General features: G+C 41.6%; 1 protein-coding gene across 4 annotated transcripts in view; it reads right to left on the reverse strand.

The window, feature by feature from the left end:
* Positions 1-236: 236 nt before the first annotated feature.
* Positions 237-15,505, reverse strand: part of LMBR1 (limb development membrane protein 1) — a 164,388-nt gene continuing 149,119 nt past the window's right edge. For 2 of the 4 annotated variants that reach the window (XM_044246917.1, XM_044246919.1), the window contains 2 exons: positions 6,607-6,768; positions 237-3,485 (listed from right to left, as the gene is read on the reverse strand). In XM_044246917.1, coding sequence (XP_044102852.1) covers positions 3,400-3,485; positions 6,607-6,768 — 248 coding nt within the window. In that variant the 3' untranslated portion in view covers positions 237-3,399. The remainder of the gene's footprint in view (positions 3,486-6,606; positions 6,769-15,505) is intronic. The other 2 variants (XM_044246920.1, XM_044246918.1) reach the window with 1 other exon arrangement.

Below are 15,505 nucleotides of genomic sequence, written 5' to 3' on the forward strand. Positions count from 1 at the left end.
TACATTTTAGCTGCAAATGGTTGGAAGAAATTCATCTACCAATAACTCCACAACAAAAAGAGAGAGAAAACGTTCATTTCTTCCTCAGTCCAACATCTCACCAGAACCATTACTGCCCTTTATAAAACTGACATGGAAGTAACGTACATACACCCTTAAGTTTTAGCCACGATAGTATTTAAGATTTAAAACAAAAACAAAAACACATTTGAATGCTTTTAAACCAAAACATGAAATCACTTTTTGTAAAATTTTAATTTCTAAGACATTTAAAGTCACACTAAAAGAATCTCATAGAAACAAACAAGGCCAACAGATAATTTGTAAACAGAACACTCTGTAAACAAAAGTAATATACCAGTGTATCTAAAGATTACTTTAAAAGTAACATACCAGTTTTTTAAGCCAATACTGCATATATACTTCTATTTAAAAAAAATTATTTTAAGAACTCTGCCTTTATACATTAAATACTGTGCTAACAAAGAAAACCACATAGGGTTTTCAAAGGACGTGAGCTTGTGCTGTGGGCAGCTTAAGTGGTTATGGGTGCACAGTCTATTATGCTCCAGCAAGGCAAGGCTGATGTCCAAGCCCCTGAGAACAGGGACACTCCTCGAACACATGCAAGAGTCAAACCATGCAGAAGACTTCATTCTCATCCAGTGATCAACCGAAGTCACGGCGTGGCCTGAAGCAGCTAGCGTGCGTGTGCGCATGTGTGCGTGTGCATGGGTGTGCAATTTTTACACAGTCTCTTCTTTTAGAGCAGGTCTGTTTTTATAAAGAATATATGTAAAGCTAAGTAAATACTGAATCTAAGAAATATCTTGGAAAAGTCAGTAAAAATTACAAATGTTATCATCCATAAAACTTAGAATTTCAAAATGAGTATTGCAGAACCAAGGAATATTTAGAGTTGGTAAGTCGCCCCCAGAAACTGTTTAACTACAGTGTCTAACGCCCCTTAAAGTGGATCCTAAAGTGAGAAAGAGTCAACAGAGCGTCTACTTCACACAGTCACCGAGATGCCCCACGCCCAATGAGAACTCCGGGGCTATCCCCAGGGCCGCTCTCACCGCGGGCACAGGGCACTCCGGCATCAGGCCACCTGCCTCCTCCTTTGCCAGCACAACTACAAGGAATGAAAGGCCTGAGGTGCACCTGTGCTTTCCAGACTCCCAGTGCTTAGCCGCCCATTTCCGTCATGGCCTCATGCAGCCTCCCGTGTGTCCAAGGGAAGCATCTGTGTTCAGACTAAGTCTCTCACTCAAGAGGAAGACTCCTGGGTACGTAACCAGGAATAAACTCTTTGTGGAACCCCAAGCTGCTGTACTCACGCAGCAAACAGTACGTAACCACCTGCACTCGTCCCCACAGAAGGCATCTGAGACCCAAGATTCCAACGGTCCTTCCATGTGAGCTGTCTCCTGTCTCAAAAGCAATGAGGATGTCCCCAGTAACAGCTGTAGGAATTTATAATACATTCCCCTGTCCACTAATCCAAACCTGGCCTAAGTTTTCCACTGGAAAGAAACTTTCAAATGAACAAAGAATGGATACAGACATTGAAAAGTTTAATATTTTACTCAGAAATTTTCAGACATCTTACAAATACCCAAAAACTTCCTATGGATGTGCCCAGAAACTAGTGTAAGTTAAAGTGAGGTTCTTTTATGTAAAGAACTTTCTTTTTCTTCTCCCCTTGACCTAGTTTGCTCAAAATATGGATTGCAAGCAAGTTTCAGAAAAAACACAGCCTGCAATTAATGTTTAAGTAGGTGTAACTACCAGTGAAATTAGGAAATGGCCAACTTCTATTAATTTTCTCAGTATGCAGATCCTATGTGGAGAGATTTACCAATTTACGGAGTGTTGTTTAGAATCACAAAACGTTCTTTTATTTTAAACTGGACTGTATTTTAATGAGCAGAGAAGCTCAGAAGGAAATGCAGAGGTGTAAATAAAGGAGAGGTGTACACAATGGAACTTAGGAATACACAGATAAAATTTTCTTATTATTTTGGCTCTAAGTGGAAATTTTTTATGTCAAGTATATACAGCCTGATTTTCATAAATTTCTCCCAAAAAACCCCCTTTAAACTCAACAATTTGAGAAAAATGTTCTTTTACTTTTGTCTGAACACAGACAATCTGTTGCCATACACTTAGTGCATGTGAACATACGCATTTACAGAGACTGCGTAACTACGAAGTGTGTGTAAAGGGGCTCATCTCTTATTTCTGCATGCACAGTCTCCAGTACTCTATCCGAGGGGATGGATGGTAACACAGAGTACAATTTTACAGTTTTTATTCCGTGGACTTAACGTCAAGAAGCCATCCCCAGAATTATTTACAACTTAGTAACTGAGTGATTATCAGATCATGAAACACTGAAAAACTATTCGTACATCATGAATGCTGATACTGTGCCCCTGGGTGTCAAACTGGTAACTTTAGTGAGTCTGAGGTTTAAACCGGCATATACAAAAGGAGCCCAGGCCTGAAGAATGTGTTGACAGAAGGGGTTTCTACCACAGAGCATTTGTAGTTTCATAATGGACACAGGAGAACAAGGAACTGAGAGACTTTAGAAAAAAAGCTTAAAAAAATTGAGTGTACATATAGCCTATAAGGCAAAATCTAAGTTACAAGTGTATTCGACACCGGCAACTGTGTTACGAGAGGTAATACTGAATTCTTACACATAAGATGTCAGAGAACTATGATCACAGAGAACTTCCTACGTAGCTGACCACACTCCGACCACACTCCGTACAGTGGAAGGTTTCCCATGCTGTTCTACCACGGATCAGGTTTTCAAAAGAATTTCTTATTTTCCCCTCAACTCAAAGTCCAATCGATATCATTCTGAAATATAAACCAGAACTACGCGTTTGTCTTTTTCTTTAAGGAAGTGAACAGCAGCTTCGCGCACTACCGCCCCATGCACCCACTGCAATGACGGCGTCCGGAAACCTGCTTTTCTGCGGGGCCTTCGCTTCACATCCAAATACCAAGGATGCCTTTCATGATGCCTTCTCCATTTTGAATAAAATATATAACGGGATTGAACTGAATTCTTAGAAAGCCCCCAAGTTTGCCTTTCCTAATATTCCCATATGGGTGATTGTTATCAACTGCTGCAAGCAAATGTGTCCACAGAAGAATGTGCTGCCCTACGGAGCTGCGCCTGGCTGGAAACTGTGGGGTCCTTCACACAGCTAAAGGAGAAGGCTTGCGGCTACCAAGTTCTCAGGAGGTTACGGAAGAAACGGTGCTGCCAGGCCCCGGCCCTAAATGTGAAGCGCAGTCAGTGCGTGTCATTTCGGACCGGCGGGGATGTCGGGAGTGTGGGGCTCCCGGGTCCTTGATGGCAGAGAGCTGCTGCGTGTCTCACAGTGCTTTGTGATGCCCGTTTGCAGACGGCTTTGATGTTTCTGAATCCCTTGAAGTATCTGATAAGTGGAGCTTATGAAGCCCTGCAGAAAAATTAAGAAAATGGTGAGAAATGATGTACTGTGGCGTAGGTGGGCAGAGGGCTAACGAGGCGGAGTGTCAAGGGTTGCTGAGAAAGCTGTGATGTGCTGGCCAGACCCCCGTAGGGTGAAAGATCTCTTGTCCCCACTGGAGGCTTCCTGGGGCCTAAGCAGAGAACAGTTGTCTCCCAGGAAGCCATGCCTTCTCCTCAGCTCTGCAGCTCTGGGGCCCAGGGAAGTTACTGGTTTCTTCTCTCTGCACAGTGAGTTCCTTCTCCACCTCCTGCCCTCCAGACCAATCCCAAGAGCACCCTCTCATACACCTGCTCCTCCAAGTTTGTCCCAGCCCCAAAGTGTGCTTCCCAGGGGAACTAACATGAGGCAAGTATGATCCCACTTTTGTTTTAAAATACACACAAGCAAGTATACATACAGGAAGACATACAGAAAGACCCACCAAAGTATGAAGCATGTAATTAAGAGGAGAAACAGTGGAAAACATGGCATAAAGAAAAGGAGAAGAAATGGCAAAAGAATAAATGGAACATAAATGTTTCATTATTCAAAGATCCTTCACAGAATAAAAACATTATCACTATCTTTAAAAGTTACATTAGTTTCCCTCTGTATCATCCACCAGTCATTTACATAACATGCCTGATATATACAACAATACTGTGCAACTCAACAGGGAAAACAGGTAGAAGGAAATGTAAGAGTTTATGCGGCACCAAAGCTCTCAGCACTTACTAATCAGAGGAAGCAACGACGACGTTCGAGAATACATAACCAGCTCATCTATGGAAAAGATGGTGAGCAAACATTTTTATGAGGCTCAGCCTTTGTGACACATCAAAAACACACTTGGACAAGATTCGATTCCCCTAAGATTCTAGAAATCTGTCTACCTGGCTGTTAAGCAATTTTATACTGCTCTTAAGTCAACACAGCACTCTGAATTTTGAAGTTTCTACCACCTGCATATCTTAATGAAAGAAAAGGTAAAACTGACCCTGTCTATGATGGATGAATGGGAAGGAAGAAAGAAAGCAATCCAATCCAAGCAACAGTTCTGGCCCCGGGAATGGCCAGACCACTGAGTGACAACAGGAACCCCTGGCTGCTGGGTGTGGGGACACGCCTTTAAACAGGGTCTGTTAGAAAAGGAAGGCAGTGGAGACAGCAGCAGTGGGGTAAGCAATGCTCGAAGTGAAAAGGAATCCCCCTGGAGGATAGATTATTTCCATGATTACTTCCAAAACTTGGGTGCAGCACAGGGTCCACATCTTAAAAAACAAAACAAAACTGTCATGTCTCTCTCTGCAGAAGCAACTGCCTCCCCCATGAGCAGGTTTTTAGCTACTGTGCACCAGAAGCCCGGAGACAAGTACTATCCTTCTCAGTGGACACAGAAGCAGCAGGAAGGACTACAAAACAAAGGGATGGGGGGAGATGGGTTAAATTTTGTAATCAAATTATGATTCCCAATGAAATCAGAGTTAAGATCTCAGATCACACACTATTACATATACTTAATGAGGATCTTTTTCTATGTATAATGCATTTCTTCCCTCAAGCATTCCGAAGAGTAACAGAAAACACTTGGGCAAAAAAAGCAAATCTATCTATTAGTTTTACACAAGTCTTGATAATTCTACTGCCTGTTATGGTCAAAGAGCCAACACAACATACGCGACCTCACCTTAGGTTGACCGAAATTTCACTATATTAATAAAGACTTCCTTCAAAAGAAGAGATCCAGAATACTTAACTCAAAACCAAACTCACTGCGCTTCACCTACAACTGTCCATGTTGGTGACCGGGTGGGGAAGTCATCCGACGCACCGCTAACTCATCTCACTGATGCTACCGTGGCCTTAAACATGAAGTTCTAACTTTAGACATTTGGTTCAGAGAGCTGCTGATTCCCGCCTCACCCTGCGGCTTTTAACCCGGCCAGCGTTCTGCAAGCGAGGCCTGAAAGTCCATAAAGTACCCGCTGCTTCAGCTGAAATGAGCTGTCACTCCACTTGCAGGCAGTGCTGTACCAGCCGTCTGCTCTCGGGGAGAATTTAGTCAAATATGGATGAATAGAGAATCTGACATCTTTTTCCTTCCCAAAGGTCATCCCTTCAATCACAGAGTTGGAAGAACTTGGTGGGGTGCGAAGCTCTATTGTTGCTCAGAAGGTTGAAGTTATGGGGACCTTAATGAATCAATCACTATGTAGCCTTTTGCAATAGCTAAAAGCCACAATGGAATACAAAGCCTAAGCGTTCAAATGATGTCATGTTAGGTAAATGACCTAATGTCAGGATTTTCTATAATAAATCACTGCCTTTCCCTTCTATTATTCTAAAATTACTCCAAACCCAAGAGGGTTTATATAGCAAGATAGCTTATATTGCCCTGGTATTCCTACAATGTAAAATAAAACTAATAAAAAATATAAAATAAAATAAAAACATATAAAATGTTCAGTGCTAATGTTGATGTGGGCATGAAAAGCTCATTTATAAGTTACATTTATACCCTTTATATCTTAGCCAAACTGAAAGTTTTTTTAAGACTATCACAATGCATGTGACTTATGGAATACATGATAATGAAAGCCCCCCTCCTATTAACGACAAGAATATTATTATTTTTATCCCGAGTTACTCGGCTTACTGCGGAGAATTATGGATCAGCCTGATACCTATAAAGTCCACGTAATCAAAAGAAATCTGTAACTAAAAAGTGGTAAGCGGTTTCACTACCAAAAATGAAGTCTCCAGCCCATTATCAGCTTCACCTCGCCTCGACCACCACCATCATAATAAAAAAGCTGATTTTACTGAGCTTATATGATGTGCCAGGAATCTGCTCAGGCCCTTAAAATAAACATTCCAGTTAATATTCAAAACAGTCCTCGAGAGAAGAGACTGTCACCATTTTACAGATGACAAAGCTGAGGCTTAATGAGGTAATTTCACAGGAGAACATAAACAGTAAGTAGTGGGTCAGAAATGGAATCTCTATGGTTATACATAGTAGGAAAAATGAACAGATGAAGATTAATCCAAATGACAAAATTAAAAATTAGTAGAAAGAGAGAAAAATACCCATAAACCTCGGGATTACCTAGGGCCTTGAAAAGTTCTTCTCGCACAGCAGAGGTGAATTTTCTGACCAGACACAATGTTGTCACAATAGCAAAAAGCAAATTGTAGGATAATACAATATAGAAATTTCCCAGCCAATTAAACCTTCCAAAGTCTCCAAGTAGATCAAATCTAGTGATTCCTGTTAAAAATAAATAAAATAACCCTTAATAAAAACAGGTACAATATATTTAAATTCGTTACACAATCAAGTACAAGTAGATAAAACTCCGTGGACTTTCTCATTTGTTAGTGGGAACCCAGTCAGAATTTGTCATCGTTAACTTGTGAACAAACCCAGCCGGTCCTAACCTACTCTCTCCATACGCCACAGCCTCTTGGAAGTGATGAGGCTGGAGTGACTGTCCCTTGCCACTCACTCCACTCACATCGACCGGAGATCTGCTGCGCCGCTCACGGAGAGAAGGGCACAGCGTGCTCAGCTGGAAAAGGAAACAAGGGACCTGAGGGAGGAGACGACACTGGACACACCCTCCTGGCCCCCACCTCTCTGCTGCGAGGTCCCTCTCTCCGCGCAGCTCCCAGGTCAAACATCCTCCTTAGAAAGGGCACCTGTTTCCTCCGCATGAAACTGCTGGACCCTCCATGGTCGTCTATCCTAATTACACATCTTTGTAACACATGCTACTTGAAATACTTCTTTTCCTTTCTGGTTTATTTTTTGCCGACTTTCCCACTAGTATGTAAGTTCTATGAGAAAAGGGACTTTGTTTTTTTTCACCCCTATAATCCTAATGCCCGGAGCAAAGCTTGTCCACGTCTTAATAGTTACTACATAAACGAATCAACAACTAGGGTGATTCCTTTCTGGGTTGGTGGGGTGGGGGGCAGTGGGGATAAAAGCATTATTAACCTGAGCGGGACACCACAGGCTTGAAGAGTAAAATGGCAAATTTAGAAAAGGCAGTTTTCTCATATATACAGTGAAGTTACTTAAATTCACCTATACATATTTTTAAAAGTCTTTTTATTCAAAAGAATAATTCAAATAGTCATTCTATTTAGTAATAATGTGCCCTAAGCCAAATATTTATTGGAAAGAACACGTGAATGTTAGAGCTCTTCGGACCCCTGGTAAAGAAGTAATGGCATTCAGGTGGTTCGTCACGTGACAGATGCCGAGACCGCGGACAAGCTTCAGGGAAGAAACTGGAGTTATCTGGGGCCATGTACAATTTTAGACATAAAGGACGGTATAAACAAACTCCTGTACCCCGTTATTGTTTGAGTGGTCTAAGGATTTCAAGAGTAACCCAACTTCACTCTATCAGCTGACTTTTGAACTCAGCTCTCATTCCCACCAAAGCAATCCCATCACCCCTATAGGGCCAGACTCCACAAAAGCAGTGCATACAGACAACAGAATAACCTTCATACCCAAAAGCATCACAATAGTAGGTTTCAAGAGCTAGTTCCTTTTTAATTTTTTTTTTAAGATTTTATTTGTCAGAGAAAGAGAGAGCACAAGGAGGGACAGCAGCAGGCAGAAGGAGAAGCAGGCCCCCTGCTGAGCAGAGAGCTCGATGTGGAACTCGATCCCAGGACCCTGGGATCATGACATGAGCTGAAGGCAGAGGCTTAACCAACTCAGTCACCCACGTGTCCTAAAAAGTAATTCTTCTGGCCACATTTACACAGGGCCAATGTATTTTAACTTGAGAGACAATAGTTACCATAATATTTTAAAGAGAAGATTAATGAAAACATACAATAAAATATCTTTTTAAGGAAGGTGAAGGGACCCAGACCCCAGGAGAATATGCCACATAGACCACAAATCGTAAGTCATGACAACAAGCTCGGCTGCAGTTTCTCAAATAAAAGCCTTAATAAAAGGTCACTTTGTCTGGGGCACCGGGGTGGCTCAGTCGGAGAAGCGTCTGCCTTCGGCTTAGGTCATGATCTCAGGGTCCTGGGATCGAGCCCCATGAGGCCACATCAGGCTCCCTGCTCAGTGGGGAGGCTGCCTCTCTCTGCCCCCTGCCCCGTGCTATCTCTCAAACAAATAAAATCTTCAAAAAAAAAATCAACAAAAAAATTTACTTTGTCAAAAGGAATACAGATCTAATTACGCACTGTAGTTTTCAAACAAAGTACCATTTAATTTAACCTAGGAAGTTATCTATAGCCAGGATGCAGTCCTTCCAAAACAAATTTCAGTGATTTCAGCCCAAGGATCCCAGATAAGTAGTTTATTTGATCTTTAGGATCAAAGACTCCTTTGACAATCTGGTGAGGGCCATAGATCTTTTCACAAGAAAAACAAGAGATGCACACACACACAGACACACACACAAAAGTTTGCATATGATGAAGCTGATTTATAGAGAAAACTGCTGGATCACTAAATAAAAACCCTTGTCTAGAAGCTCCAGAAAAGTCTTACATGGTCTCAAGACATTTTAATCATATACCACTATTAGCAAAATTAGCACACATATAATTAACACACATAAACACACATATTAGCAAAATTAGAACACATATATGCAATATATGTGTATTTAATTATTTTAAAACTATGTATGTACTGGCTTTTACATTATACACAAAGGACAGACTTTTAAAAAAGTAAGAACAATAAAAGTAAATAGAAGTTCTCACGGTTTCTTCACATAGCCCAGTGACCTACTCTGTGAATGCTGGGGGACAAACCACTTTGGAGGGCACTGGTAACTGGCACACGCTAACTGGTAACGCAGCTGCCAGCCCGAACCCAGCCACCATACCACACTGGGACAGAAGTTCCACACAGAGCACAGTGAGGAGAACGGCGCACTTAGCACAGGGACATTGGAAGGTCTGTTAAGAACAATGGGAAGTGCTCGCACTAGGACTTCTTAGTGGATTCAGCTTGGAATCCTGAAAGTCAAGGTCAAGACTTCAAATGAAACCCAACACAGAGAGTAGTCTCCTCGTCTTAACCAACTCAGCCACCCACGTGTCCTTTTTTTTTTTTTTAACTGCTTAAAGAGTTTTATTTGTGAGTAAAACATGTTACAGTGAAGGACGCAGGACCCATCCTCCCAAGCCTGTGTCCATATACACGACTAAACTTCATGTGATACAAAGAGTTAAACTACAAAAGTAAAATGGAAGTCATTGCATATGTGGGACAAAAGGAGGGCCAGAGTCCATGGTTAACTGAGGGACAAGGTGAGGGTGGGGAACCTGGACACCACCAAGGCAACAAAACCATACCCCAGAGAAAGCAAGTCTCTGGAAAGCTCGAAGCAGCGGGTGGCACCATGCAGCCAGCCTCAGGTCCTGCTTGGGGTCAGGAGAGGGAGACCCCAGCCCACTTCTAGGGAGGTGATGAGCTGGCACCTAGCCAGGCCTATGCCAGGGAGCCCCCAGAATGAGCCCCCACTAGTGTCTGCTGAGCAGCTGCACGAGCTCTTTCAGGAATCTCAGTGAAAATTTATGATGTCCCATGAGAAGAGGCAGGCCCGGCTCCACAAATGACTACTGTGAGAAGCTGGGGAAGGACCACTGAATCCCCTTCTACCTTAAGCCACCTTTTACCAAAATGAGGGAATCCTTCAGACTGGGTTAAATTAAGAGGCACTCCCTTCCCGGTTCCCGAATCTCCCATGCAGGAAGTGAGCAGCGCTTTATGGCACTCCACAGCAGGACCAAGGGGGAATATAACCAAACGTTATACGTTTGGTCCCCAGGACATCTCAGGTTGACCTCACAGACAGAAACCCAGGAGCCTATTGCTACAGTGCATCAAAGCACTAAACAAAGTATTAGATTAGTTCTAAAGATGCTATTGTTTCAAACTGAATTTAAATATCTAACGAACATTGTCTGATTAAAAGGTCACTCTGGACGACACATGCAGGTCTTCGATTATGAAAATCTTCTGTAAGACTGAACAGCAAGAAACTTGAAACAATCACTTCCCTAAACTTCCCTCTGAGAGGTTGAGGTCAGAGCAATAAACTGTAAAATGTACTTTTTTGTTAAAAGCACCAACACTTAAGAAAAAGTAACAATACTTAAAATTTTAACAACACTTACGGTATAAATGTATAATACTTCAAAATCTCTATTTCTGAAGGTATATAAAAGGGTATTAAGGCAGCACATTTTAAAATACTATTAACTAAAAAAATTCAATTATTGGGCGCCTGGGTGGCTCAGTGGGTTAAGCCGCTGCCTTCAGCTCAGGTCATGATCTCAGGGTCCTGGGATCGAGTCCCGCATCGGGCTCTCTGCTCAGCAGGGGGCCTGCTTCCCTTCCTCTCTCTCTGCCTGCCTCTCTGTCTACTTGTGATCTCTCTCTGTCAAATAAATAAATAAAATCTTTAAAAAAAAATTCAATTATCAAATGCTATTATTTAACTCTCCTTGTCAAATACTGAATGCTCACTCCCAACCTGAAGTCATTTCTTTAAAAGATAAGTAAAACATATACAAGGTGAAAAGCCTAGTTAGTTAAGCAGTGGCTACGCATAGGCCATATTATCTGTGAATAAAATGCACTATGAAAAAACAAAAACGAAAAAACAAAAACAAAAAAAATGCACTATGATGCAGTAGAAAATGCTTTATGCATAATTCCTTGAATATAGATCTTTTTCTATTCATACCTATCAAGAACCAAGGTGCAAAACCTTATTTCAGGAAAGAGCTGGTTACTCCACCAACAATATGATTCACGAGAATTTACCTTCACTAACCCCCCGGACTTGACTCTGATTTCTAGCAAATATATTCCTGTTCCTTACTAGCAAGAAGAAATTGAGAGTTTATAGAGCTTGACATACTGAAGCAATCATTAAAGTAACTTTATCAATAAACCATATGTGCTGGCATCTCACAAAATGGCTGACACGATATCCACCGCTTTAGTGGAAGATTACCAAAAAGAACACACACATCTTGTCATACAAGACAAATTTGTAAGTTAAATGTTCTCTGACAAAACAAGAAGACTGGAGCACCTGGGTGGCTCAGTCAGTTAAGCATCTGAATCTTGATTTCAGCTCAGGTCTTGATCTCAGGGTCGTGGGATCAAGGCCTGTATTGGGCTCTGAGCTTAGTGGGGAGTCTGCTTGAGATGCTCCCTCGCCCTCTTCCTTTGCCCCTCTCCCAACTCATGCACACAGTCCGTATAAAATAAACCTTAAAAAAAATCAATATACCTCTAGCAATACTATTAAAGAAAAAAAAAAAGACACAAATTACCAGTATCAGCTATGGGTAGGTAATTAACACTGCAGGGCACTGATATATCCATACTAAAGGGATAACAAAGGAACTTTATGCCAAAAAACTTGACAAGCAGATGAAATAAACAAACTCCTTAAAAAACATAAACAAACTCACTCAAAAAGAAATGAATAGGCTGAGTAGTCCTCTATCTATAAAATAAATTGAATTTGTTGTTAAAACCCTTCCACAAAGTAAATTCCAGGCCCAGAAGGCTTCACTGATGAACTCTATCAACTGAAGGGGAAAAACAAAAAAACCCAATTCTATAAAAACTCACTGCCTTAGTCCATTAGGGCTGCTGTAACAGAATATTATAGACTGGGTGGCTTATAAACAACAGACATTTTTTTTTCCACAGTTCTGCAGGCTAGAAGTCCAACATCAAGGCTCCAGCAGACATAATGTCTGGTGAGGGTCCACTCCCAGGTTCACAGACAGCTGTCTTTTCACTGTAACTTCACATGGCAGAAAAGGACAAGAGAGCTCTCTGGGGCCTCTTCCATAAGGGCACTAATCCCATCGATGAAGGTGACCTATCATTTCCTACAGGCACTATCCTCCTAATACAATCACACTGGGAATTAAGTTTCAACATACAAATTGGTGGGGGGGCCTGACACAAACATTTAGTGTATAGCATTCATCCAGCAAACTGAAGAGGAGGAAACACCTCTGGATACTTTCAATCAAGATAGCATTACTCACATAATCGAAGTCTGAAAAAAGTCATTAACAAGAAAAAGGAACTACAGGAGTGCCTGGATGGCTCAGTGGGTTAAAGCCTCTGCCTTTGGCTCAGGTCATGATCTCAGGGTCCTGGGATCAAGCCCTGCATCAGGCTCTCTGCTCAGCTGGGAGCTTGCTTCCCCCACTCTCTCTGCCTGCCTCCTCTCTGCCTACTTGTGATTTCTCTCTCTGTCAAATAAATAAATAAAATCTTAAAAAAGAAAAAAGAAAAAGGAACTATAGATTTGTGCACTCATAAATACAGATACAAAAATCCTAAACAAAATTTTAGTACACTAAACACACACACACACACACACACACACAAAAGATACTATGGCATGACCAAGTGGAGGTATCCCAGGAATGCAAGATTGGCTTAATAATCAAGAATGACTTGAAAGCAAGATGGCAGAGGAGTAGGAGACTGAAATATCATCAGGTCCCAGAAGTGCGGCTAGATAGTTATCAAACCATTCTGAACACCTACAAACTCAACAGGAGATCAAAGAGAAGAAGAGCAGCTATTCTAGGAACAGAAAATCAACCACTTTCGGGAAGGTAGGACATGCGGAGAAATGAATCCAAAGAGATGGGAAGATAGATTAAGGGGGGAGGGACCGGCTCCCAGCAAGTGAGAGAGCAGCAGAGCACAAAATCGGAACTTTTAGAAGTCTGCTCCATGGAGGCATGTTACTCCAGAGGCTATATGGGGGGGTGGAGCCCTTGCAGGAACAGTGTGGTCTCAGGTCTCTCAGGGTGACAGGAAGACCAGGGGTGTCTGAATGTGGCAGAGCTCCCAGGAATCAGAGTGGGGAAGCTGACTACAGAGACAAAGCTGAGGAGTGGGCTCTCAGCTCACGGTTACCTTAAACTGTAATCCAAGGCACACTCGGGCCACTGTTCTTCAAACAGGGTCCCCACTAGTGGCAGATCCGGGGAGACTCACCTTCCTCCTCCAGGAGGAGTGGCATGGGAGCACGCTGCAGGAATCTGCTAGGTTTGGAGACTCCAAACAGGTCTGTGAGCCAGAGACAGGAATGTTCGGTCACAGGCTGTGTGAGCATGGAGTGCGGCAGGAGACCAGGGAGATGGGAGGGATTGACCGCTTCTCTCTGAGGGCGCACTGAGGAGTGGGGCCCTGAGCTTTCGGCTCCTACAAGCCAGAGATTGGGAGGCCGCCATTCTCATTCTCATCCTCCAAAGCTCTACGGAAAGCGCCCAGGGAACAAAAACTCCCCAGCATGAATCCAAGCAGATTGTTTAGCCTGGCCTCTGGCAAGGGCGGTGCAATTCCGCCTCGCGCAAAGACATTTGAGAATCACTACCACAGGCCCCTTCCCCAGAAGATCAGCAAGAACATCCAGCCAAGACCAAGTCACTGATCAAAAAGAACTGCAGAACTCCAGAGCTAGGGGAAGCAACACATAGAATTCAGGGCTTTTTCCCCATGATCCTTTAGTCTTTCAAAGTTAAATTTTTTAAAAATTTTATCTTTTACCTGGTCTATTTTTTAAATTTTTTCCTCTTTCTTATTTTAATGTTTCTTAACTATTTTATTATCAATACCTTATTTAAAGAATCTTTTAAAATTTTCATTGTTATAGTCATATTTTATCCCTTCATTATAGTTAACCTTATTTTTTTGTATACATATAGATTTTTTTTCTTTAAAATTTTGAGACACAATTTCTTCTAATAGATCAAAATACACCCTAAATCCAGCACATGGTTCTAGTCTCCAGCCTGATCACATTCGTTCCTTTTTTTTTTTCAACCAACTTCTTATTTTATCAATTCCTTTTTTAGAATCTTTTTAAATTTTCATCGTTACGGTCATATTCCACCCCTTCATTGTGTTTACCCTTATTTTTGCATATATATGTTTTTCTTTCTTTAAAATTTGGAAGGTAGTTTCTTCTAGAAGACCAGAATACACCCAAAAATCAAGTGTATGGCTCTGTTCTATTCACCAGTCTATTATATATCTCCATCCCATTCAGAACATTCCATCCCAATGGAACAGAATACATATTTTTCTCTAGTGCACATGGAATATTCTCCAGAATAGATCACGTCCTGAGTCACAAATCGGGTCTCAACCAGTTCCACGAGACTGAGATCATTCCCTGCATATTTTCAGACCACAATGCTCTGAAACCAGAATTCAATCACAAGAGGAAAGTTGGAAAGAACTCAAATACATGGAGGCCAAACAGCATCCTACTAAAGAATGAATGGGTCAACCAGGAAATTAAAGAAGAATTTTAAACATTCATGGACTCAAATGAAAATGAAAAAAATGTTCAAAATCTTTGGGATACAGCAACAGTGGTCCAGAGAGGGAAAAAAAAAATAGCAATACAAGACTTTCTTAAGAAACAAGAAAGGTCTCAAGTACACAACCTAACCCTACACCTAAGGGAACTGGAGACAGAATAGCAAAGAAAGCCTAAACCCAACAGGAGAAGAGATAAATAAAGATCAGAGCAGAAATCAATGAAAAAGAAACCAAAACAACAGAAAAACAAATCAATGAAACTAGAAGCTGGTTCTTTGAAAGAATTAATAAGATTGATAAACCCCTGGCCAGACTTATCAAAAAGAAAAGAGAAAGGTCACAAATACATAAAACCATGAATGAAAGAGGAGAGATCAAAACCATCACCAAAGAAATACAAAACAATTATAAGAACATATTATGAGCACCTATACACCAGTAAATTTGACAATCTGGAAGAAATGGATGCATTCCTAGAGACACATAAACTACCAAAATTGAACCAGGAAGAAATAGAAAACCTGAACAGACACATAACCACTAAGGAGATTGAAGCAGTCATCAAAAATGTCCCAACAAACAAGAGTCCAGGGCCAGACAGCTTCCCAGGGGAATTCTACCAAACATT

The sequence above is a fragment of the Neovison vison genome, chromosome 4, assembly GCF_020171115.1.
Source record: "Neovison vison isolate M4711 chromosome 4, ASM_NN_V1, whole genome shotgun sequence".
In the NCBI taxonomy this organism is placed as follows: Eukaryota; Metazoa; Chordata; class Mammalia; order Carnivora; family Mustelidae; genus Neogale; species Neogale vison.